At 44.0% G+C, this 26847-nt stretch overlaps 1 protein-coding gene across 3 annotated transcripts; it reads right to left on the reverse strand.

The window, feature by feature from the left end:
* Positions 1–2455: 2455 nt before the first annotated feature.
* On the reverse strand, positions 2456–26474 carry LOC120977249 (5-aminolevulinate synthase, erythroid-specific, mitochondrial-like). 3 transcript variants are annotated; one of them, XM_040405092.1, is made up of 11 exons: positions 26368–26474; positions 12332–12527; positions 11998–12165; positions 9838–9972; positions 9527–9749; positions 8594–8778; positions 7190–7369; positions 5121–5285; positions 4191–4459; positions 3940–4102; positions 2879–3042 (listed from the first exon to the last, which is right to left on the reverse strand). In XM_040405092.1, exons 2-11 carry the CDS (start codon positions 12507–12509, stop codon positions 2879–2881), a joined length of 1830 nt encoding a protein of 609 aa, XP_040261026.1. In that variant the 5' UTR covers positions 12510–12527; positions 26368–26474. The 3 variants fall into 3 exon arrangements, with proteins under 3 accessions (XP_040261028.1, XP_040261026.1, XP_040261027.1); XM_040405093.1 differs by lacking the exon at positions 26368–26474 and adding an exon at positions 13281–13388; XM_040405094.1 differs by lacking the exon at positions 26368–26474 and having other exon boundaries at positions 2456–3042; positions 12332–12509.
* Between the last annotated feature and the right edge of the window lie 373 nt (positions 26475–26847).

Raw genomic sequence — 26847 nt, forward strand, 5'->3', positions numbered from 1 at the left:
CTGGTGGCTTACTGAAGGTAATACAATTCTTCGTCAGCCACTGCATTGGATTCATGGAGGTGGCTCATCTCTCTTCAGAACAAAGGACAGGACATTTTGGAAATCAAGATGTCAGCAGATGTTGGGGAGTGATGTCAGGCTGCCCTGTCCCCACAGATCAGATGACGATGACCTATCCTGAGGGTAGATCATCAATATTTAAAGGGGTTGGCTTATCTCACACTTGTCCCATAGGTGCGGGACCCACACCTCTCTCTAGAACGGGACCCCCAAATCAAAGGCGAGTGCAGCGCACGCGCATGGCGTGCTCTGCATTCACTTCTTTTGCAGTCCCAAAAAGAGCTGAGTGAGCGCGCTCAGCTATTTCTATAACTCCCACAGACGTGAACAGGTAGCGCACTGCGCAAGCGCGACCACCTCTCCATTCACCTCTATGGGACTTCCAGAAGTAGCCAAGCCACAGATTGACTATTTTTTCGGCCGTGCTTGTGCGGAAACGGAAGGCATACGTTTTTTTTGCGGATCCATTGAAATGAATGGTTCTGTATATGGAACGCAAAAAACGGAACATAAACGGAAAAAAAAAAAACATTCGTGTGCAAGAGGCCTTAGGCCTCTTTTACACATCTGTGGACTCCACGTCACGTTCACTCTATCGGGTTTTCCGTGGTCTGTGATGCCATGCCAACACAGAAGCACCCCCTATTTTGTCCGTGATTACGAATCCCGTATGCACATTATAGTCTACGGGTCCGTGAAAACCACGTACACCACACGGATGCCATCTGTATTTTGGTTCGTTGCTAGGAGAGGTTCTGGAAATTAGTTTGCAGCCTAGCAGTGTCCATGAAACACGGACTGAAAATCACGGATCCAGGGATCAAACACGGATGAAACACGGACATACTGCAGACACAGACTCGCTAATGAGGCTTTAGTCTAAAAGAAGTCATACCGCGCATGATTGCACTGACAGGCTCCCTTTAAAGGGGTTGTCCAAGAATTTGATACTAATGACCTAGCCTTAGTTTAGGACGGTCATCAATATCAGAACGGTGGGTGGAGTCTGACACCCGGGACCACCGCCGAGAAACACTGTGGTCTCTTCACAGCGCCGTCCATTGTATAGTGGCCTCGCTTGGTATTGCAGATCAGCTCTATTTACTTGAATGGAACTGAGCTGCGCCTAGGCCATGTGACCGATGAAGGTAACGTCGTCGGCCTAGAATGAAGCCTAAGTGCTCACGGAGGATCGGCACGGGTCTCCAGAGTAGGACCCCCCAACGATCTGATATTAACGGTCACCCGTATCAAATTCCCGGATAACCGCACCAACTGAGAATATTTTAACCATGGGAAAAAGTGGAGTTCCCCTTTAAATAGTCACACTCAGGCACTACACGCACACTAGCATCGCTGAACACTTTATTGTCAGTTGACGTGTGAACATCTCAAACACACCCGCATGGCGGTCCGTCCATTATATGCAGATAATACAGAGATCCTACCGTCTGAGCATGAAATAAATTACTGCAGATGCTTCATTATAAGAGGTAATGATATACTGCAGCTAATAGTGCCAGTGCACTAAGGGTTAAGCTGGCCGTGCACATTAGATGTATGTCGTCCGAACCTGCTGTTTGTGGCAGGAGCGGCCGACCATTCAATGTGTGTGGCAGCTTCTCAGTTCGAGGATTGAGCATGTTGGAGTTCAACATGCCTGATCTTTTCGTTCTCGGGGAGAGGAGTCTGGCAGCGTCTTCCTCCTCTCTTCCTACCCATGGAGGTGCAACTGAGTCAAGTATGGGGGGGGGGGGGTGAAATGAGCGTATGTCCAGTCTTAAAGGAGTTTTCCAGGTTACAGATATTGATGAACTATCCTCAGGATCAGATCGGTGGGGGTCCGACACCTGACAACTCCACCATCAGCTGTTTCAGGCTGCAACGGATGGAAGCAGAAGGCTCCGTCCACCACGTAGTTGTCCAGTACCCATTCAATTGAACAGGAGCCGAGCTGCAGTACCTCTGCACGGCCACTGCACAGTCTGTGGCGCTGTCTGCCTCCAGCTCTGTACGCTGTATAGTTTCCGTCTGCCGGAAACAGCAGATCGGTAGGAGGGTCGGGCGTCGGACGCCCAGTGATCTGATATCGCAGACCTATCATGAGGGCAGGTCATCAATATCTGTAGCCCGGAGAACACCTTTAAGCTACCCAGCAGATTCTGTTGCAGTGATATTATCAGCTGTGGCCCAGGCTAGGTGCCCAATAGGGAGGGTGTGACAACTTTTGCACAATGTCACTTTTTTCTTCAGCTGCATGCTGGGTCCATTCACACGTCCGTGAATGTGTCCACACCTGTTCCGCAATTCAGCGGACCCATTCATTCTCTATGGGGCAGGAATGGATGCGGACAGTACACAGTGTGCTATCCGCATTTCCGGAGCGCTCCCCCGATTTTCCGGTCTGCAGCTCCGGAAAAAACTACAACATGTCCTATTCTTGTCTGCAATTGCGGACAAAAATAAGCAGTTCTATGGGGGTGCGGCCGGGTGTATTGCGGATCCGCAAGGCACCACGGACGTGTGAATGGACCCTAAATGTCAGGTTATAGTTACACTGACTTCCACTATATCGTGACGTATACTGTACAAGCTGCCGTTGGATGTGACCAATGCAAGCTAATGGGCTATGGCTTCCGCCAGTCCCCGGCTAGTACAGGCCTATATTCTGCACTGACGATTTCTGTGACATCATCAGTGCAGTGCAGTGACATCATCACCACAACAGACAGCTGAGTAGTTAGCAGTTGAATACTTTGGTATTGGCCAATGTGGACAGTAGACATGTAGACGGTGTGTTGAGGCTCTCCCTGCGGGCTTAGGCGTACATGGTGATGTATTTTGGCTCCATGTTTCCAAAGTATGTACGCTCCCACTCACTCATCAGGTCAAAGTGCAGGGGGCGGTGGCAGAAGTTGCATTCGGCAGCGGACGGCGACTGCAATGGCATCCCAACTTCCTTCCATGTTTCAACCAGACACTCTGCGGAAGAAGAATGTGAGCGTTAGGGCTTATGCACACCAACGTATTTTTTTTTCCGTTCCGTTTTTTTCCGTCTATATGCAAAACCATTCACTTCAATGGGGCTTGAAAAAAACGGAGATGACTCTGTGTGCATTCTATGTCCTCATGTCCCTTCCTCAAAAAAATAGAACGTGGCCTATTCTTGTCCGTTTTGCGGAAAAGGACAGGCATTATTACAATGGATCCGCAAAAAAAACGGGTGTAACATGGACGTCACACGGATGTCATACGTTTTTTTTTTTTTTTTTGCAGATCCTTGTTTTGGGGACCGCAAAATACATGTGTGCCTGAGCTCTTAGGCCTCATGCACACGACAGTTGTTTGGGTCCGCATCCAAGCCACATTTTTTGCGGCTCGGATGCAGACCCATTCACTTCAATGGAGCCACAAAAGATGAGGACAGCACTCCGTGTTTTGTCTGCATCCGTTGCTCTGTTTCGTGGCCCCGCAAAAAAAAAATAGAACATGTCCTATTCTATTAGGCATTTATATTATGGGCAGCCCGTTCCGCACACAGACGGCATCCGTCTTTTGCGGATCCGCAATTTGAGGACGGCAAGACGCAGCGCGGTCGTGTGCATGAGGCCTTAGTGTAAAGGTGACTATACACCTTCAGTAGCTGTTGGCTAACACCCCCCCCCCCGTCCCATGGGGTCAGAGGAAAAAGCCACTGGCGAAAAAACACACCCGATCCTGTCAGAGGAGATTTGGGAGCTTCCTATACAAATTAGATTGTTAGCTGGTCCATGAGTTTCTATGGTTACAGACTACAAACAAATCCAGTGTGTAGTCTGATCCTTCATCCTTCACACTTCCTTCCATCAACCAGCCAAGGCATTGGTGATCATTACTTACCCACGAAGAAGTTCATCATGTCAGGAGTGTGGTGTGGGGAGGGAGCCAGCCTCAACAACTCCTCTCCGCGGGGAACGGTCGGGTAATTGATGGCCTGGACGTAAATGTTGTGTTCAGACAGAAGGAGGTCGCAGATTTTGGAGTTCAGTGCGGCATTGCCAACCTGGCGGGGGACAGAATGAGTTATTGATCCGTACACGATGGAGATATACAGAGCACTATACGTATCATTATGTGTAGGTCTCTCTTACCCGTATAGGGATGATGTGGCTCGGGCAATTGATGACGGGCAGCCCAGCATCCATGAGCAGTTGGCGCATGTGCTTGACATTGCGCTGGTGGGCACGGCGCAGTGCTTGCCCTTCCTCACTTTTCAAGACGCGCACAGATTCCAATGCTCCGGCGAGCACCATGGGGGGCAGGGAGGTGGTAAAAATGAAGCCGGCAGCGTAGGAGCGCACTGTATCTATGAGGGCAGCTGTGCTAGCCACGTAGCCACCCACACAGCCGAACGCCTTCCCTAGTGGTAAAAGAGTAGCGAGTCAGTGAAGAAAACAGATGACAAGTCTAAAAGTCTCGGGAATAGTATACAGTATGATTCACCATGGTTAAAGGGGTTGTCCAACCTTGGTGACGTCTATCCTTATAGTCTGGACCTGTGCACCTGAACATAAAAAAAAGCAGACTCATCTGCATGTGGTCTGACCGCTGCCCCATACCCGGACCTTTCCAGTCCACCTGGGACCAGGAAGCGGCTGGGGTCAATCACAGGCCTCAGCGGTCACAACATCTTGAAGGTTACATCACGGCTGATGTGACTGGTCACAGAACGGACCAGAGTCAGGACCACAGGAAGACGATAGGGGTGGTCGCCTCCAGGGTCTCGGGAGGGGGGGAACTTTTTCTGATTGTGGAGACACCAGCTGGGAATCGTACAGGGAAAAGGTATGCAAAATAGCTCTCCTCCAGAAGGAGGAACACTGTCTCTCTAATGCCCCCTATGGGTAGGTCCCCTGTAAGTCGGTGTCCAACCCATTAAAGAGCCTGGAGCAGCAGAGCTATTTGCACAAAAGGGTTATCAGATAGACTTTTATGACAATCATTCAGATGCGTCCTCCAGGCAATCAGTATCTCTGTATAGAGAGTCCATATTCATATCTTATAGAATCTCCGTAACTCACCCAGTGTTCCTGAGATGATGTCTATCTTGTGCATGACGCCATCTCTCTCTCCTACTCCCGCGCCCCGCACCCCATACAGCCCCACTGCATGCACTTCATCAACGAATGTCAGGGCGCCATATTTGTGTGCTATATCACACATCTCCTCTAGGGGGCAGATCGCACCTGTAAAGGATATGAAAAATGTGGATTTACCATACCAATGAATGCAAACTCGCATGAATACCACAAAAGTGTATGATAGAAATATGGATAGACTCCCGTCTTAAAGGGGTTGTACAGGAAGTAACCGCGCATATGCTGACACCCCCCCACTGAGGCTGGGGCCTAGGATGGAGACTACAAAGACTTAAAGGAGTTAGCCCTTAGGATACCGGAGGTTTTTTCCTTTTTCCGTTTTTATTTTTATTTTTCTGCCCTATTTCCCTGGAGCCAAAACTTTTTTTTATTTTTCAGTTCACGTATTCATATCAGGGCTTGTTTTTTGCGGGACAAGTTTTACTTTCCAATGCCACCATTTAATATGGCATACAATGTAGTGGGAAGCAGGAAAAAAAATTCCAAATGGGATGGAATTGAAAAAAGAAACGCAATTCCTTTACAGGTTTACGGGTTTAGTCCCTACAGTGTTCTCTTTGCGGCAAAACTGACCCATGCCCTTCATTCTCTGGGTCAGTCTGATTACAAGGATACCCCATATGTATAGGTTTGCTATGTCTAAATACTGTAAAATTACATTTAAACTTTAGGAAAAAAATATTTTTTTAAATCACCATATTTTTCGGACCCCCATAACTTTTTATAGTTATGTCTACTGAACTGTGTGGGGGCTCAATCTGTAGTTTTTATTGATACCATTTTGGAGTGTGTGTGACTTTTTGATCAGATTTTATTACATCTTTTGGGTAAGAGACGCCATGAAAAAATGGCGAAACGGCCATTTTGATACTTTTTTCCGTTACACCATTCGTCGTATTGGAAAAATATTTTTATATTATAATAGTACAGGTGTTTTTGGACACAGTGATGCTCATGATGTTTAGATTTTTTGTTATAATTTTTTTTATTCTATAGAAAGGGGGATGATTAAAATTTTTATATATATATATTTTTTTTATTCTATATTCCCCCCCCCCCTTTTTTTTTTAAATGTTTTTGTAGCTAGTATTTGAGGCTCACTCAAAACACTCACAATATTATTTTTTTTCAATATTTCCATGTTCCATCCAGGAGCATGGTAAAATATATGAATTGCTCATTTCTTATGTTGGCCTGCCACCTGCTGGCAAACATAAGAATTGCAGCTGTAATATGCTGGGTCTCTTCAGAGAGACCCAGTGTATTAAAGTCATTTGCTGGCATCCCCTTTGGCCGCAGGGGGATGCCAGTTTTTGAGTGTTTAGATGCCGTGATCACACCTGATCATGGCATCTAAAGGTTGTAATGACCGCGATCTGCATTATTGCCATGAGCATTTAGGCCTCTTCCTATGCCAGTGGCGTCACCGTATATCGGTCACGTGACTTAAGCACAGCTCAGTCCAATTCAAGTGAATAGAGCTGAGCTGCAATACCGAGCACAGCCACTATACAATGGACAGTGCTGTGCTCGGTTAGCTGAGAGGAGACCGCAGCGCTCACCAGAGCTTCGTTTAGCGCAGCGGCCTCTTCTAACGGCTGTTGAGTCAGGAGTCAGAACCCCACCGATCAGATATTGATGGCCTATGCTGAGGCTATGCCATCATTATCAAATTCCTGGATAATCCCTTTAAACTTAAATGGCCATGCAGCTTTCTCATATACTATATGTTTCAGTTCCTCACCATTTCACGATCTCTGTTTACTGCCAATGAATGAGAATGTTCTTATTTACACCAAGGGCCAGGGACGGATTGGCCATAAACCTCACAGGGAAATTTCCCGGTGGGCCGCCTGGGCTCTCCTCATGGCTGGACTGTCTTGTTCTTGGGATTGGAGGAGGTGGCGGTCCCAGACTGTGGACATCTACAGGTCATTCATTTACATCGTCCACCATGTTTGAGTGGACAGTAGGAGAGTATGAGGACTTACCATCCATAGAGTGGACAGTCTCAAAGGCAACAATCTTGGGTGTTTTAGGATCTGATTTACGGAGCTGTTCTTCAAGATGGGCAGGGTCATTATGACGGAAGACGTATTTTGCCACACCACTGTTCCGGATGCCCTGGATCATAGAGGCATGGTTTCCTGCATCCGAGTAAATCTCACAGCCTGGAAATAAAGACAAAAGATGATTACAAGCAGCCATAATTAAAGGGACACTATATTAATGAACACCAGGGGGCACCATTATATTGACATTTACAGAATATGTCACAACTGGAGTATTTCTGTAGTAAACTTCAAAAGCAACTAGTTTTTATGCTGAATGATATTACCCAAACATTTAATGATGGCACAGCCCTTTAAGCTTCAAAATTTACATTTAGTGACCCTTTTATTTGCATATTCAATTTACATTTTGGATAATTAAGGAGAACAGCAACAAAGGGATCTGCTAACTTGGTGTTGCAGAATGGTGACCACTTGCCTAGCACACCTGTGTATGGGGAGAGTATAATAGCTCTTATAATGTGCTAAAGGTGAAGATACCAGCATATCCACATTTACTCCCCTTTATTCTTTCCTCCCATCCTATGCCCTCTCTCCTCCTCTGTTACCTCCTCCATTCTTTTCTCTTCTCCACTCCTTCCTTCGCTCCTCTACCCACTTCTCTCCTCCCTTCTCCTCGCTACTCTACTCCCTCCATCCCTGTTCCTCTATTCTCCACTCCTCCCTTCTCAACTCCTCCTCTCATTTCTTCTGTCTTCTCTCCTCATTTCTCCTCTCTACTGCACTCCTCCCTTTCCTTCTCCACTCCTCCCTTCTCTTCTCTTCTCCACTCCTCCCTTCTCCTCTCTTCTCCACTCCTCCCTTCTCCTATCTTCTCGACTCTTCACTTTTTGGTTCTCCTCTCCTCCCTTCTCTTCTCCTCTGTCCTCCCCTCACTTCCCCCCTCTTCTCTCATCTTCTCTCTACCCCACTCACTTCTTTTCTCCCCCTTTTCCACTCCTTCCTTCTCCTCTCTCTTCCCTTCCCTTCTCCTGTCTTTTCTATTCTTCCCTTCCTCTCTCTTCTTGCCTCCCTTCTCTTCTCTTCACTCCTCCCCTCCCTTCTTTTCACTCCTCGTTTCCCTTCTCTCTCCCCCTCTTTACGCCACTCCTCGTTTCCCTTCTCAACTCCTGCCTTACCCCCTCTTCTCTCCTCCATCGCTGTCCCACCCTTCTCCTCTCTCCTACTCTACTCTACACGCCCCTCCCTTCTCCTCTGAAAAAATTTAAATGTAGAAAATACCTAAAAAGTATGAAGAATGCATTGTAAATGAGAAACCGCAGCCCCCAAATCTTTCCTGCTGCCCCACAGAGAAGTCCCATTCTGCAGATGTACTTTACCCACCTGGTAACATCTTTGCCAAAGTGAAAAGAGTGGAGTCGTTGGCAACAAAGCAGGAAGAGAAGAGCAGGGCCGCATCCTTGTGGTGCAGATCTGCTAATTCACATTCCAGGTCCACATGGTATTTGCTGGTGCCAGAAATGTTCCTAGTTCCTCCTGCCCCTGCTCCGTTCTCCTTAAGAGCCTCCCTGATAAGAAAAACATGGAGGAGATTTAACAATATTACAGCTATCATTACATATCGCTTGCTTTCTGGCACTAAAAGGGACATACAAAAACGAACACGCGCTCCTGAATGTTCTACTTTTCTTAGTTTGTACAGTATTTTAATTGTTAGTGCATCAGATTGTACTCCAGAGCTGACCTTCCTACTGTAAGGGGGGGCGGATTGCATTGTCAGCCATTTTGGAGTAAGTGGAGAGCTATGTTTGGTCACCTGGCCAATGCACACATTTTGTATCAAACATATAAATCAAAATTCTTGACAATTCCTCCTGCCCTTTGTTGCACCTCTGTCAATTTTGGATATGTTACTTCCATTGTACAAAAGTACCTAGGAAGATGGCTGAATTCACAATTCTTCTGGATGCAGAGCTGAAATCTTGGAGCAAACGTTTACATAAATCTTAGTTTGGTGATATGTTTTTTTATGGAAGTTGGAGATATGTTTTTTTTATGGAAGTGTGGTCTTTAGATGAGGTTCTCTATACTTATCTGATGTAGAGGAACCTAACTTTTCCACTAAATTACAAGAGCTAAGCTCTTATGGGCATGTCTGTCAACAAGCTTGTTGACTGTTCCTGTTGGCAACCAGCAGAATTTTGAATGGACTAGAATACAGCCTCTCATGGCCACTTTTTATGTACAGTCTTCTTGTGTATGGATTGGGAACTGGCCTTCAAGGGCCAAAATACACTTTTGTCTTTTTGTACTTACGAAATAGCTTTAATCACCCGAGGGTGCCTGCTCATGCCCAGGTAATCATTGCTGCACCAAACGGACACTTCCTTCTTTTTTCCCTGGAGGTCAGAGAAATCCTCAGCAAACGGGTAAGCGCTGGCCTTACGGTTCACAGTCTTGAACACCCGGTACGTGTAGTCCTGTTTCTTCTCCTCAATCCTCCGGTTGAAGAACTCATCGTAGCCAAAGGCAGCTCCACCTGGGGAAGTATATGAAAGGGTCTTCAAGACCTGGATACTGTAACTTGACAACAATAGGACAATTTTTTGAGAAGACCTGTAACGTACCTGACATGTTTTCTTTAATCAGATGAGTTGGAATGAGAGGAGCTCCAGTTCCAAGGTTAACTTTTTTAGGGGAGTCACCACAGAACTTCTTCCTCAGGTTTGACTTGACTTCATACAGCAGAGAACTAAGAGCATCTGGTAAACAGATAATTATATAATTACATTTTGACCTAATCAGTTCAATTTGATCTAAAGCCCAAGAACTAGATGTTCTTGAACTAACTTTGGATCGCTGGTCAACTGTGTGAAGTTATAGGAATATTTTCTATTGGAGTCAGACTAGGGTTCCTTAGGCCAAACAGAGATAATCAATCTTAGGCTCTACTGACTCTTTGTATAAATACATACAGTTAGGTCCATATAAATTTGGACACTGACACAAATGTTGTCTTTATTACCTGTTTACTAAAACATATTCAAGTTATAGTTATATAATGGACATGGACATAAAGTCCAGACTTTTAGCTTTTATTTTAGGGTATCCAAATTGGATGAAGGGTTTAGGAGTTTCGGCTCCTTTACATGTGGCACCCTGTTTTAAAGGGACCAAAAGTAATTGGACAATTGACTCAAAGGCTGTTTCCTGGGAAGGTGTGGGCAATTCCTTCATTATTTCATTCTCAAGCACATAAATGGCCTGGAGTTGATTTGAGGTGTGGTGTTTGCATTTTGAAGAGTTTGCTGAGAAGTAAACATGCGGTCAAAAGAGCTCTCCATGCAGTTGAAACAAGCCATCCTTCATCTGCGAAAACAGAAAAAACCCATCCGAGAAATTGCTGCACTATTAGGAGTGGCAAAATCTACAGTTTGGTACATCCTGAGAAAGAAAGAAAGCACTGGTGACCTCAACAATGCAAAAAGACCTGGACGCCCACGGAAGACAACAGTGGTGGATGATCGCAGAATAATTACCATGGTGAAGAGAAGCACCTTCACAACAGTCAACCAAGTGAACCACACTCTCCAGGATGTAGGCGTTTCAATATCCAAATCTACCATAAAGAGAAGACTGCATGAAAGGAAATACAGAGGGTTCACTGCACGGTGCAAGCCACTCCTCAGCCTCAAGAATAAGAAGGCTAGATTGGACTTTGCTAAAAAAAAAAAAAAAATCTTCTGGAAGAACATTATTTGGACAGATGAAACCAAGATCAACCTCTACCAGAATGATGAAAAGAAAAAAGTATGGCGAAGGCATGGTACAGCTCATTATCCAAAGCATACCACATCATCTGTAAAACACGGCAGAGGCAGTGTGATGGCTTGGGCATGCATGGCTGCCAGTGGCCCCGGGCCCTAGTGTTTATTGATGATGATGATGTGAAACAGGACCGAATCAGCCGGATGAATTCTGGGGTTTTTAGAGACCTACTGTCTGCTCAAATGCAGCCAAACTGATTGCTCGGTGTTTCATAATACACATGGACAATGACCCAAAACATAAAACCAAAGCAACCCAGGAGTTTATTAAAGCAAAGAAGTGGAATATTCTTGAATGGCCGAGTCAGTCACCAGATCTGAACCCAATACAGCATTTCACTTGGTAAAGACTAAACTTCAGACAGAAAGGCCACAAACAAACAGCAACTGAAAACCGCGGCCGTAAAGGCCTGGCCGAGCATTAAAGAGGAGGAAACACAGCGTCTGGTGATGTCCATGAGTTCAAGACTTCAGGAAGTCATTGCCAACAAAGGGTTTTCAACCAAGTATTAGAAATTAACATTTTATTTACAATTATTTAATTCGTCCAATTACTTTTGAACCCCTGAAATGAAGGGATTGAGTTTAAAAAATGCTTTAGTTCCTCACATTTTTATGCAATCATTTTGTTCAACCCACTAAATTAAAGCTGAAAGTCTGAACTTCACCTGCATCTGAATTGTTTTGCACAAAATCCATTGTGGTAATGTACAGAACAAAAATTAGAAAGTGTTTGTGGTCATAGTTGGGAGACACCACCCGATCTCCATGTCCTTATAGAGATCTGGCATTGTCACTCACTACACTAGATCTAATCAGCAGCGTTATTATGTCCCACCATTCTCAGCTTATCGGTCAAGTATCAACCATTAACCAATGAAGAGGACGTGCATCCTGTTTTGGATACAGCTATAGCTGACTTTATGAGATACATCCAGTCTCCACTTGCTATGTTTGTACCTTTCTTGAAGGCCTGTAGATCCTCTTGAACCTCAGGACCAGCTTTCTGGACGATGAAACTGCCTTCTTTCTCCATCTCTGTCTCGATGAAAGGACACTTGGTGTTGGCCGTGGCAGCTTGAGGAGCGGCTTGTGCCAAGGTGCGCCTACTGGAGGCTCCAGAAGAGACTGGAATGGTAAAAGTTGCATTATATCCCCAACCATGGAACATTCAAATGTGGATGGATCATAAAGTACTATGAGATGTCTTTAGAAGAGTTGAGGGACTGCAGACAGTCATCTGAGTACAATAGAAAGAGTCCAAAATGTGCATTTTCAGAATGATAAGTCTTACCTCCAGGCGACAGTGTGGTGTCCTTGACTTTCTGCTGAGTATTGGCAGAAGTAGCCAAGGCGCGGGTCACCATGACTGGACAGCGCTCTGCACTGCGCAGAATCATTGGGTGGGCGAACCGCAGGAACACCGAGGGGTCCCGGGTGTAGAAGGGACAGAGTTTGATGAGAGAAGTCATGTTCACACGTTACGGTGTCTGCAATGAGAAGCAGTGACAACATTGGAATCCTTCAGTCACTTGCAGACTTTGTGGAGTCTTGAGTAATTACAACCATTGAGAAAACACAAACAGTAGTAGAGGAAATGCCTCTATTGCTCCATAGCAGCTCATGGCCACACATCGGGGTTATTAGACCGAAAGATAAACTACTTTGTTTCACAGAGTTTCAAAGACGAGCTGGGCATAGTGAGAAGTTTCCACTGGGTAATCCTCCTCCAGCTTCTCCCCAATGAGCACGGCAGGTCTTTCCCTATACGCAAACAGGGAAAGACCCATCACGCTGGCTCGGGAGAAACCAGAGGTGAGCTGCCAACAGACTTCTCCCTGAGCTCAGATCGTTGTTGTGAGATGAGGGACCCTGCCTATGGTACAGACAGCATTATACTGCTGACAGGTTCCCTTTAAGATCTCACTAATATAGTGTCCTCTGGCAGTGGCTTATCTCACACGGGATCGTGCATGTTGACATCCAACATGCCCAATCATTCTTTCTCCCAATATCTGCCATCAGGAGAGTCCGGACACCCACATATACTGTACATAAGACCGTTGGGTAGTCCTGGAAGGTTTGGCCAACTTTTGTGTAATCATGAATTATAATATGTAAAAAAGAGTTACCCAAAGAGGACAACCCCTCGAAATTTGTAATATACCAAACATGTGCATTCCGTAGTATGCTGTGTATTGTCTATGTATATATCTATAGATGTGTATGTATAAAATCATTACCCCATGTGCTTCTCCGAGATCCACACTCATCAATGTTGGCCTTATGTCAATAAGCTGGAGGACAAGATGTCTGCTCCTTGCATTTCTTGGGTCATTAGCTCAGTGGGCTGGGACTATCTTAATGGCAGAGGCAGCAGTTTTCACTCGGCTATAGAGAGTGTCCATAAGAGATAACGTACTCTAGTGGTGTTATCTGTGGCACTACCAAGTCACACCCAGCAGATCACGGGCGGTTCTGTACAAGATGCTCCATGACCAGACGTGAAGAGGATGGAATACTGGAGACCAAACACTAAAGCGTCAAACCAAGATAGCAGGCTCCATCGGTTAGGTGATCAGCACCAGACAAACCTGGGCAGAACCAAGAACCATAATAATCTTGGGGAAATCTTCTCTATAGAGTGTGATAGACAGGAGACCCACTGTGACCGTTCATGAGGGAACATACACCTGGATTCCAAAAGCATGGCTGCTTTCTTCTAACAGCACCACACCAGTCTACAGGTTGTAAGTGGTATTGCAGCCCTCAATGGCCATTCATCCCCCATCCACAGGATAGGAGATAAATGTCTGAGCGGTGGGGGCCCCACCGCTGTGCCCCCCATTGATTACTGCCCAGCCACAACGAGGAGGAGTCTGCATGCAGTGGCGGTTGGGCATTTATGCTGCTCCTTCATTCAGGGTTCGGCTACATGGTAATTTTGGACCCGACAGCTGTCGAACGACCAAAGATCACAGTGTAGTGGAACTGCCATGGAGAAGAATGGGGTCTCAGCGGGCGTCTCAAAATGCAAATTATAAAAAATTCAACACTGCTGGATCTTTTTCTATTTGAGTTTTACGGTTGCAGCAAACATGCAAGTCGTGCTGCAACTTCCATTCATTCGTCAGCCCTGCTGCAGTATTTGGGTGGGATGCGATCACGCGACACATGTCGCGGCCAAAATGGCCATGTAGCCGTACCCTCAACGTTCATTGAACTAAAGGATGTAATTGAGACAAGCTCTCCACCTCGTAGACTCTAAATGGAGAAGAAGGGTGCACGATTGACCACTGCTGTATTCAAACTCCTCCTCACTGTGGTCGTGGCGTGAGGAGGGAGGAATGGATTTGGGATCCCCTTCGACTGATCATGGGGGTCTCAGCCCCTATCCTGTAGATAAATGTCGATTTTGAGACAAGCCCTTTAAATGGGTTTTCCTGATGGCCCTTACTGAGGATAGGTCATCAGTATCTGATCGGTGGGGGTCTGCCACCCGAGACCCCTGCCGATCAGCTGTTTGAGAAGGCATCGGGGCTTCTGTGAGCCCCACATAACTTTTCCTAGGCCAGTGACGTCACGTTCATTGGTCACATGGCCTAGATGGTTGGGAAACACTGGCCTAGATGCAGCTCAGCCCCATTGAAGTGAGTGGAGCTGAGCTGCAATACCAAGCACAGCCACTATACAATGGACGGCGCTGTGCTTGGTAAGCAGGGAGAAGGCCGTGTCACTGGTGCTTTCTCAAACAGCTGATTAGCGGGGGTCCCGGGTGTCGGACCCCTACCGATCAGATACTGATGGATAGGCAATCAGTATTAAAATGTCGGAAAACCTTTTTAAAGTCACTGGATCTGAGCAGCAATAACAGAAACAAGCCATAGACAGGTGAGGTCCTTTTTCTGGAAGAAATGCAGCCAAATTTTTAACTCCCTTTAAAAGGGGTTTTCTGGGTTTTTAGTATTGATGACCTATCCTCAATATCAGATCAGCAGGGGTCCGTTCTCCCTGCACCCTCACGGATCAGCTGTTTGAGTGCCGTCGCCCCTTTGCACCTTACCAAGCACATCGCCATCCATTGTTTAGTGGCCGTCCTTGGTATCGCAGCTCAGCCCCATTCACTTCAATAGGAATGAGCAGCGCCTAGGCCACGTGACCAATGAACGTGATGTCACATGGTTTAGGAACAGGTCAAAGCTCACGGCCTCTTCAAACAGCTGATTGGCAGTGGTGCCAGGAGGCAGACCCCCACAATCTGATACTGATGGCCATCGATATAAAAATCTCAGAAAACCCCTTTAAGGGTAGTCCGTTTTGGGCAGTTCCTTTTTGCGAGAGTGGTTCCCTTTCAAGAAGCTTGTCCTGCTGATGGGACCCCCAACAATCAACTGTAATCTGTGGAGGAACCCAGCAGCAAGTGTTCAATTTCTCTGCAGCGCCCCCACAGGGGAAAGGTAGCTTTACACAGTGTCTATTAAAATCAGAGATGGTCATTGGCTAAGGCCTCTTGCACACAACCGTATGGCTTTTTCAGTATTTTGCGGTCCACAAAAAATACGGATCACGCCCGTGTGCATTCCTTTTTTTGCAGAACGGAACAGCTGGGCCCTGATAGAACAGTACTATCCTTGTTCGTTATGGGGACAATAATAGGACATGTTCTATCTTTGAACGGAAATATGGAAACTGAAGGCATACTGAGTACCATTTTTTATTTTTTTTGCAGATCCATTAAAATGAATGGTTCCGTATACAGAACATAAACGGGAAAAAAAACGTTAGTGTGCAAGAGGCCTAAGAAAGGAGGGTCCTAATGCCGATAATAGGAAATTTGAGGACATTTGTACGTTTTTGGGAATTTTAATGCCATAATCCCTCTGCCCAGTGTACGTATAATGAAGGGGCCCCCCAGAGCATATAGCTTGGGGGACACATGGTAGCAGGGGCACGGAATTTTTATTTCATTAAATGATGCTGTCTATAGGTTTTCTCTCCTCCCCCTCCCCCACTTCTTTTTCCTCAGTTTAGGTTTGACAGGAATTCTGGTATTATCCGGTTTCCCCTAGTGATCTGCCTAGAGACGTGACGCTTGGAACAGCTGTAGGATTGGACAGCTGTTCTGAAGCGGGAAAAGTGTTTGACAGCTGATTGGCAGCTGTCATTTTCGGCGGGAAGCCTGCGTGTTTAAAAGTGACAGCACCAGGTCATCAGCTGTCAGTTCCAGAGGAGCACCCTTCAAGGAGCAGCGCCTGAGAAGACTGGAATGGAGGACTTACTTCGTAGCCTGATCCTGAGAGCGGAGTCATCGGGAGGAGAAGAGTGGCTGAGGCGCTGCCTCGCTCAGCCTGAAACCAGCGGCGGTGGTGCGGCGGCGGATCCAGAAGAGGACGGAGAGCCGGAGCTGGTGGAAGACGGCGAAGATATCCCTCAAGTGGCCAGTGGGGAAGTGGAGGTGTTGGCGCCGCGCAGCAAAAGAGCAAAAAGACATGCGCGCGCCGGCACCCCACCCCCAGGCAACGTCACCAAAGCCAGCTCAATAGCAAGCGCCGGGCCGCAAGCGGCGTCCGTTGCCGATGACGTCACGGCCCGGCGACGGCATCAGAAAGCGCCGGCCGGCAAGGCTTCTGGGTACAGCCGGCGGCGCTCTAATACAACTAATGCGGCAGCATCAGACCCCTGCTATTCCGGGCATCCTCCTTCTGCAGCACAGGAGGAAGAAGACATGGAACATGCTGGCACATCCGTGCAGCATTCATTTGCGGTTTCTGGAGAATATCCTGGGAAGATCCGGATGAAGTTTCCTCAGTCTGGTCCTGGACAGGAGGTCAAATCAAGTGGTGAGCATTCCCATATTGAGTCCATGTTTAATAATGACAAATTTCTTTCAGGTCTTAACTGTTTGTTTGCAGAATTTTTAAAGAGTAATGTTTCAAATGCGGCTGCTGGTGTATGGTCATCCATGCCAGCGCCTTTGTCAAAGAACTTACCTATGTTAGAAAAAGGTTCAGGGGTTCCAGAACTCTGTTTAAAAGAGGTTCTCCCCTGTGTATTATCTCCTCTGGGTTTCCATTTATCTAATGGGATCAAAGAGAAGATTTGGAATTTTGAATTCGTAGATTTACTATCTTTGCTTCCATCTAATAAAGAACAGGTTATAGAAAAGAAGGACGAAAAAAGTGAGGATGTCAGAAAGCGCCTGCAGCCAAGATCATTTAACAATTGGTTGCAGGCGTTTTGTATTTATGCTTCGGTGCTGGGAGAGAGGCATCCTGAGAAATGTTCGGGCCTTTTCCAGCACCTTGATATCATACTGGAAGCATACAAGAACTTTGGTGGTGTTGCATGGTTCCAGTATGATGAATCATTTAGGCAGAAACTGGCAATCCATCCGTCTTTGAATTTCGGTGTGAAAGATATAGGATTGTGGATCAATTTGATGCTGCCACAGAGAACGGTGCAGCAGAGACAGACCCCAGCGAATCAATCTCTCAGGAAGGGAGTTTGTTTTGCTTTTAACGAATCTTCATGCAAGTGGCTTGCCAGCTGTCGTTATAAACACGAATGCTCCCTGTGTGGGGGCAATCATCCTTTATCACGATGCTTCAAAAAGAACCAGCCTTCCTTTCTTGCTTCCAAGGAGCAATTATCCAAAAGCATGGACGCCAGTGAAATTATTAGAACTAATGCCATGGCTAAACAAGTACCCAGACAGGGCGAAAGCTAATTTAATTTTTAATGGTTTTTTATCTGGTTTTGATATTCCGCAGTTTAAAGGTTCTGGTTGTAAACTTGTTAATAATTTAAAATCTGTTCTTGTTTATCCTGATGTAGTTAGAGATAAGATTAGTAAAGAATTAGAAAATGATAGGATAGCGGGTCCATTTAAGTACCCTCCTTTTAAAAATTTCAGATTATCTCCTTTAGGTGTAGTCCCAAAGAAGAATCCGGGGGAATTTAGGTTGATTCACCACCTATCTTATCCCAAGGATTCTTCTTTAAATGATGAAATTGCCAAGGTAGAGGCGGCTGTTTCGTATGCATCTTTTGATGAGGCTGTTAATTTGTTGAGGAGGTTTGGTCATAGAGCGCTTTTAGCAAAAGCGGATATTAAAGCCGCTTTTCGTTTGCTCCCTGTAAAACCGTCTGGTTTTAATTCACTTGGTTTTAGTTTTGAAGGAGAATATTTCTTTGATAAATGCCTCCCAATGGGTTTTTCTAAATCTTGTGTTTATTTTGAAGCTTTTTCTTCCTTTTTACATTGGGTAATTCAAGAATCCTTTCCTGATGGTGGTGTTTTGCACTATTTAGACGACTTTTTGTTTGTAGGTTATTCTGATTCAGTTTTTTGTGAGCAGTTATTGCAGGGGTTTTTAAGTATATGTTCGGTTTTCGGCATTCCAATAGCCCAAGAAAAGACCATTCACCCGTGCTATTGTCTGGAGTTTCTTGGTATTGAATTAGATAGCATCAGAATGGAATTTCGTTTACCTGAGAAGAAGCTAGTGGATCTTAGACTGTGTATTTCAAGGCTATTGTCAAAAAATAAATGTACATTAAGGGAGCTTCAGTCTCTGTTGGGTTCTCTAAATTTTGCTTGTAGGATCATTCCTATGGGAAGAGTATTTTCTAAACGGTTATACTTTGCTACAAGAGGTTTAAAGTCTCCTATGGCGCACATCAGGTTATCTAGATCTTTAAAGGATGATTTATTGTTGTGGTTAGAATTTTTGAAAAAATTCAATGGTAGAATTTGTTGTCAAGAAGAATTTTTGGACTCGGATGCGCTACAATTGTTTACAGACGCTGCTGGTAGTATAGGTTTTGGGGCCTTTTGGAATAATAGGTGGTGCGCTGGGGCATGGCCTGCATCTTGGTTTGTAAATAAGTTTGTATCTAATTTAGTTTTATTAGAGTTATTCCCAGTAGTTGTAGCTATTGTTATTTGGGGTTTGTATTTTAGCAATAGGCGGATTCTTTTATTCACTGATAATCAAGGGGTTGTTTTTGCTGTAAATACATTGTCTTCAAAGTGTGAAATGACTGTTCGTTTGTTGAGACATCTAGTTTTATGCTGTATGAAATTTAATATTTGGCTGAAGGCGAAATACATTCCAGGTAAAAAAAATGACATTGCAGATGCCTTATCTCGATTTCAGTGGAAAAGATTCCGGGAGCTCGCGCCAGAGGCAGAGTTGGAGGGAGTCCCGTGCCCGGAGCATCTGTGGGATTTAGTTTTGATTTAATATCTAAAAATCTTAAAAAATCACTGGCGCCTAGAACATGGGATGCTTATTCATCCGCATGGAAAAGGTGGCTTTCTTTTATTCAAAGTAAGGATGGGATCTCGGTTGTCAGCACTGAGAATGACGGATTAGCTTTCATTTCATTTATGTTAGAAAAAGATTGTTCTTTTTCTCTCATTTCAAAAACAGTTGCGGGCATTTCTTTTTTCCAAAAGTTGTATGGTCAGCCATGTTTATCAAATTCTTTTATTATTAGGCAAGTCTTAAAAGGGGTTAAAAGGAGCATTCAGAGAAAGGATAAGAGATGCCCAATATCTATAAATATTCTGTTAAAACTAATTGATGTGTTAGGTGTTGTTACAAAAAATCAGTTTGAGTCATCACTATTTAAATCTGCGTTTATTCTAGCCTTTTTCGGAGCTTTTAGGATAGGTGAGTTAGTGGCTGACTCAAAGAAAGCTGACCCAAGTCTGCTCCTTTCTGATGTATCCTTGGGTCAGGAGTATGTTAGAATTAGGATTAGTAAGTCAAAAACTGATCAGATGGGTCGTGGTCAAATAATCACTTTAAACAAATGGTCCAATTCTCCGCTGTGTCCAGTTAGTGCAGTATCTTCATGGTTGGAAATCCGCCCAAGAATTGAAGGTGCTTTCTTAATCCATGAAGATCTTAGTCCATTGACTAAATATCAATTTAATTTTATTTTCAAAAAATGTTTAAAGGTAAGCAAGATGGATCATTTGCATTTGTCATCACATTCATTCCGTATTGGGGCTGCCACTGAGGCTGCAAATTTTGGTCTTGAAGATGCAGTTATAAAGAGGATTGGGAGATGGGCATCTAATAGGTTTAAATTATATGTTAGACCTCAGTTGTTATCGTATTAATATCTTGTTTTTCAGATTCCCGTATTGTTGTTTGGTTAGTGGGACATTCTTTTATTTATTGGGCTCGGAAGAGAGCTTTGAAGAGGCAGTACAACGAAAATCTATCTTTTGACGTTAATAAATATTTAATTTTATGGTTTGGAGTACGGGGTTTACAATGGAATGATTTGCTTACTGTAATGCAGAAATTATGTTCAAAGTGGCCTTTGCCTGACGTCATTGTCATTCATTTAGGTGGCAATGACGTTGGTAAAATCAATACATTAGATTTATTGTCAAGAATGAAGCAGGACTTAGCCTTAATAAAGGGCATATTTCCTGAAGCATTATTGGTTTTTTCTGAAATTGTCCAAAGAATGGTTTGGGCTAGCGCTGAAAATCGAAAGCTTGAAAAAATAAGGAAGAGAGTGAATAGAGCATTATTTAAGTTCATGCCGATCCTTGGAGGTCAGAGCTATCGGCACATCGATCTAGAAGGTTTTGTCCCGGGGTTATTCAGATCTGATAATGTTCACCTATCAGATATTGGTTTGGACATCTTCAATTTAGGTATGCAAAGTATTATTGAGGTTGGTCTGTGTTGCTTGTTTGGGGGGGGCCGTACCTAATAGGCACGGCTTGTGGGGTGATCGGTCACCCAGCTCGTGCTGGGTGGACTTAATGGTCCCTAAGTTAATGAGTTTGAAGTATTTATTCAGTTATTTATATTTTATGGTTGGTTTATTGATTGATAATTATTAATTTAATATTTATTGGTATGATAACTTGGTAAAACCCCAAATAAAGCAACACGGCCTATTTATTCCATTCTAAAGTGTCTTGTGTCTTTTAATTATTTATTTGGTAAGGTTTATAGGTTTTTCTTAAAATGTGTCCTCTGCTACCCATGAAGGGGCCCCCCAGAGCATATAGCTTGGGGGACACATGGTAGCAGGGGCACGGAATTTTTATTTCATTAAATGATGCTGTCTATAGGTTTTCTCTCCTCCCCCTCCCCCACTTCTTTTTCCTCAGTTTAGGTTTGACAGGAATTCTGGTATTATCCGGTTTCCCCTAGTGATCTGCCTAGAGACGTGACGCTTGGAACAGCTGTAGGATTGGACAGCTGTTCTGAAGCGGGAAAAGTGTTTGACAGCTGATTGGCAGCTGTCATTTTCGGCGGGAAGCCTGCGTGTTTAAAAGTGACAGCACCAGGTCATCAGCTGTCAGTTCCAGAGGAGCACCCTTCAAGGAGCAGCGCCCCGCCCTCCCTCCCTCTTTTATTGTCGTGTTGCCTATTTGGGGGTGATCGGTCACCCAGCTCGTGCTGGGTGGACTTAATGGTCCCTAAGTTAATGAGTTTGAAGTATTTATTCAGTTATTTATATTTTATGGTTGGTTTATTGATTGATAATTATTAATTTAATATTTATTGGTATGATAACTTGGTAAAACCCCAAATAAAGCAACACGGCCTATTTATTCCATTCTAAAGTGTCTTGTGTCTTTTAATTATTTATTTGGTAAGGTTTATAGGTTTTTCTTAAAATGTGTCCTCTGCTACCCATGTCAGAGGTGACTAAACCGAGCCGCGATCTTGAGTGTTCAGTTTAATCCGGTACCTTGCTCAAGAGGAATGCAGCCACAACTTACTTCCAGTTACAATGACGCAAGAGGCTCCCACCCCCCATGTGATTACGGAGCTGACAGCACAAGAACCCGTCTAGACGTGACAGAGCGTTGCCACCCGAAATGGTCATATGGGTGACAACCTACTGTATATAGTGACAATTGTCATCACCCAGCTTTCCCAGTGTCCTGCATCATTCTGCTCCAGAACTGCAGTACCATCCTCCCACACATGCGACATTTAATAAATTTGTCGCAATTTTCAACATTTTTGTTAAATCAGGCCTTCTTTGATTCAGTAGATAAATCTCCTCAATGCAGTTAGTTTTCATGTGTTTTAGGGCCCATGCACACGAACGTATTTTATGTCCGTGTCCATTCAGGTTTTTTTTTGCGGCCAAATATGCGGAACCGTTCATTTCAATGGGGCCGCAAGAAAACGGAAATCACTCCGTGTGCATTCTGTATCCGTATGTCCACAAGTCTGTTCCTACCAGGTCCTATTCTTGTCCGTTTTGCGGACAAGGACAGGCATTGTTACAATGGATCTGCAAAAAATACGGATGTCATCTGTTTTGTTTGCGGATCCGTGTTTTGCGGACCGCTAAATACATACGGTCGTCTACATGTGCCCTTATGTGCATTTTTAGGACGTGGGGCTTTTTCTGGATACTTTTCCACCTATAGGGCTCAGTTAGGGGCTATTTATACAGCATTTTTTTGCAGGCAAAATTTGGTATGGATCTCACCACTTTCCATTGTTTTCAATGGTTTATAGGCATGACCACAGCACCGTCGCAGCAACACACACCGTGTGGAATCCGTACCAAATCTTTTCTGCAAAAGACGCCACGTGAAGGGCCCTAAATAACAAAAATGCACAAAAAAGCAATGGGATTTTTATTGCATAAAAAAAAAAGCAATCCTCTAAATAAAGCATTTTCCTGATAGATTCTCCTATGGCTTTCTGACTTAATTTGCGTTTCAAGATCTGTGCTTGCAGTCAGTGACTAGAAACAGCCATTGCTTACAATTCAGGTCCCGTTATCTAGCTGGAAACTCTGATATGCTGAAAGGAGTCTTGCACCTGCAAGAGCAGCAGGTGGCTTAGGTGTCATTCACTGACAGCAAGCAGAGATCTTGAAAACAGGGCACAAAGTATGTTGGAAAGTTGCACAGGTTTTATTGGCATCTCCGTTAATGTGCTCACAAAGCCTGCCGGCCCCTGTGGATCTACATAATGTCTGTAGATGTAGTGGGCATAATAGGTAATGGATACTATAAAGGGGGGGACAATTGCATCCTAGCAATTACTCCTCGAGACCAGTCCTTACGACATCCAGGGCCAATTGCCCTGCCCTAGGAGGAAAAAATGGATGGTATAAAATATATCACAGTGCCCTATATATAATACATTATGAGAAGCTCCTGCACCCCACCTACCCTGTGCCATTTAGAAGACCGGTGACTTCTAATATGGTAGAAGGACCTTTGGGCCCCTGCGGACACCAGGGCCTGGGTGCAGCCATTACAGCATCACCCCCCATATAGCCCCTGGTTTGACATCCTGGTCTGATGCGTCAGGTTACTGTTTGTGTTACTATAGGGGAAGGACTGGCCTCTCGGTAAAATGTTGTATCTGGTCGCGTCTGATTCGACATTTTTACTTGGAAGAGCGTCTTTATCAGCAGAGGAGGTACATATGATAACAGGCGTCCTGCTCAGGAGGAGATACAGGAGAGTCGCTGATGTCGACAGCAACCAGTGACATCACCACGCACACCGCCCTATGTACAGGGCTGGAGATAGTGCTGGTGATAGATATCACCCTAGGCAAGAAAATAACAGGACCCCCACCCCCCCACGGCCATTTTGTACAGAATTTGTGAACTGCTCGTGTATTGGGACTCTGGGCCTTTTGTATAAAACAGGTCTGAAAGGAGAAATGGCCTTGTAGCCCCTAGCGACCAATCAGAGCTCAGCTTTCATTTCTTTAACTGCTCTGGAATAATAAAAGCTGCTCTGTGATTGGTTGCCATGGACAAGCTTTGGTTGCCAAGGGCAACTTTGAAAAATAAGGCCCTGGAGCCTCTGAGCTTCGGCTCAACTGAACTCAGGGGGGCGGATTTGACATTTCTTGGGCCCCAAGCAATGTTATGTATGGGGCCCCCTGCTACTCTCCACCCTCTTGTCCAACTGTTTGCCCCCTGATCCCCACTCTCAGCTTAGCAGTGCAGCCTGGGCACTTCTGCTACAGCTGGGAAGGGCCCCTCCACCCTTGGGCCCCTGTGCAACTGAACTGGGGCAGTTATTTTTTTTCCGAGGGGGCTCCCTGTTCTCTGGGGCCTCAATCATTTGCTTGGTTTGCATACTGGTAAAATCTGCCACTGATGGTTCAGCAACGGGGTAGGGGAGTCCAGATCTAAATTTCAGCCATTTTATGGACCCCTAAAATCTTCCTAATAGCTACCCTTGGGGTGTGACTGCAGTAAACCCCAATATCTCATTCCCTTTTCCCCTCTGCCACCCTAATAGGGGTTAAGGAAGCTGAGATATGGTGAGCTGTTGGTTTGGAGCCCCCCACCAAAGACTTGGAGGGTTAAAACATGATAAACATTGCATGGTCATTGCCGTCACATCTGAATTTAAATTTTTTCAAGGGGAGGAAGGTGTTAATAAATCTGGCATTGGTCAGGCTACAACCACATGGTGCGGCTGTGTTGCAGCTGCAAAGCTACTGCGTTGCGGTCACGTACCTGCGGTGGCTCATGCACACAAACGTATTTTCATTCCATGTCAATGGGTCCGCAAAAAAAAAACGGAAATTACTCTGTGTGCATTCCGTTTCCGTATGTCTGTTCCGCAAAAGAATAGAACATGTCCTGTTGTCCGCATTACGGACAAGGATAGTACTGTTTTATTAGGGGCCAGCTGTTCCGTTCCGCAAACTACGGAATGCACACGGACGTCATCCGTATTTTTTGTGGATCCGTGTTTTGCAGACCGCGAATTACATACTGTCGTGTGCATGAGCCCTAACAAGGCAGACTGACTAAACAGTGCAGTCTTATTAGTTTATTTGGAGCCCTCGAAGCCACACGGCACCAGGCCACAGCACGGCTGCGACGCAACTGTGCCACGGGGTCGTACCCTAACCCAACTGAGTCTATATATACTAACCATTTATTGCTTACTATTAATAATACAGGCTAGACGTCTGTAATACGACTCCATACAGGATCCCAGATCAGATCCCATTAGAACGCAGCAGTGAAGTCTTTCCCGTATAGAACCTTTAGGAACGGATCTCCTGCCTGATCCCATTTGGAGCATATTACAGTCATCATAAAGTGGGCTTACTAAGGTTCTGTTCACATCAGCGTTTAGAATGGAAATTACAACGCAGTGCCTGATCCGATATACGACCGACACTACTGTCGAGCCCCGTGGACCCCAATGACCCATTAACTTATATTAAGGTCCACTGGATTATAAAAAAATAGCGCTGCACGCAATGATCTCGGAAAATCTGATGAAATTTGAATGTAACCCTCAACTCGTATGCGAACAGAGCTTTTGGGCTACATGCGGATTTTGACATCGATTTGCCCCAGATGTCACCCTTTGCACTGAAAATCGGCACAAACAATTGACTTTTACTATTGAGTAGATGAGATGTTCACAATCTAATTTTCTGCGGATTTTATATGACATTAAAAATAATAATAATGCTAAAAATAATAGTAAAAAATAATCATTCCAAAAAATGAGATGATAATAAATACTAAATATATTAAAAATAATAGTAATAAATAATTATTAAAAATAAAAAAGATGAGAAAAAATATAAAATATATAAAAATATGAATAAATAATTATAAAAACAAAATAATAGATTGTAGAAAGACAAAACATATTAAAAATAATAGTAATAAATAATTATAAAAATAATAGATGATAAAAAGACAACATGCTAAAAATAATAGTAAGAAATAATCATTCAAAATAATGGTATGATAAAAAATACTAAATATATTAATAGTAATAAATAATTATTAAAAATAATAGCTAGAAAACAAAATATATAAAGAATAGGAATAAATAATTATAAAAAAAACTAAAATAATAGATTTAAAAATATATATATTAAAAATAACAGTAATAATTAGAAAAATAATAGATGACAAAAAGACAACATGATGAAAATAATAGTAAAAAAAATAACCATTCAAAATAATGAGATATTAAAAAAATACAAAATATATTTAAAAAAAGTTATAAATAATTATTACAAATAAAAGATGAAAAAAAATATAAACCATATTAAAAATAAAGTTGATAAAGACAAAATCTGCTAAAACAAATGGTAAAAAATAATTATACTAAATAAAAGTAATAGAAATCGATTATAAAAACCAATAAAATTTAGTAGAAGTAGATAGCGTATTTTCTAAAGCTAATCCCATGATGACTGGACATTGTTTTATCTCCACAGTTGATACATCGGTAAGTATAGTATTAGCTTATTAGTTGCTACTATTTGCACGCCTGTCCATAGTAAGCCCTGTGGTGGCAATAAAAGTCCTTACCTGTTGCCCTGCACTGAGGACGAACATGAAGTGCTTATCATGACTGGTGCAGATAGTAAAGCCTGCAGGAGGACACGCCCGCTCACTTCTCATTGGTTCAGTGTCACAAATTTAAAGGAATGAAAAAAAAAAAAAGGAAGAAAACACTTGTGAAATTACAGCAGTGGAGCGAATCGTATGAACAAGAACTAATGAGACATAAAATGGTCAAATTCAGGCCCATATTTGAAGGGAGAATTTCCACGTGCTGGAGCTCCCCTTTAAGGTCTACGTCTGGTTGATAACTGAAATGTCAGCAAATGTTTTAGCTTTCTAGGTCCCCATGTGATTGTCATTCCCAGCAACTTGTATGATGTAGGATGGGTTTAAAGTTGTGCTTCTGGTCCTCTTCCTCCTCTTGGTGTCACTAGCACCAGGGACATGCTATAACGTATATACTTATGTACATCCAAAAATCAGCTATAACCATAAAACCATTTG

The sequence above is a fragment of the Bufo bufo genome, chromosome 8 (genome assembly GCF_905171765.1).
Source record: "Bufo bufo chromosome 8, aBufBuf1.1, whole genome shotgun sequence".
Classification (NCBI taxonomy): Eukaryota; Metazoa; Chordata; class Amphibia; order Anura; family Bufonidae; genus Bufo; species Bufo bufo.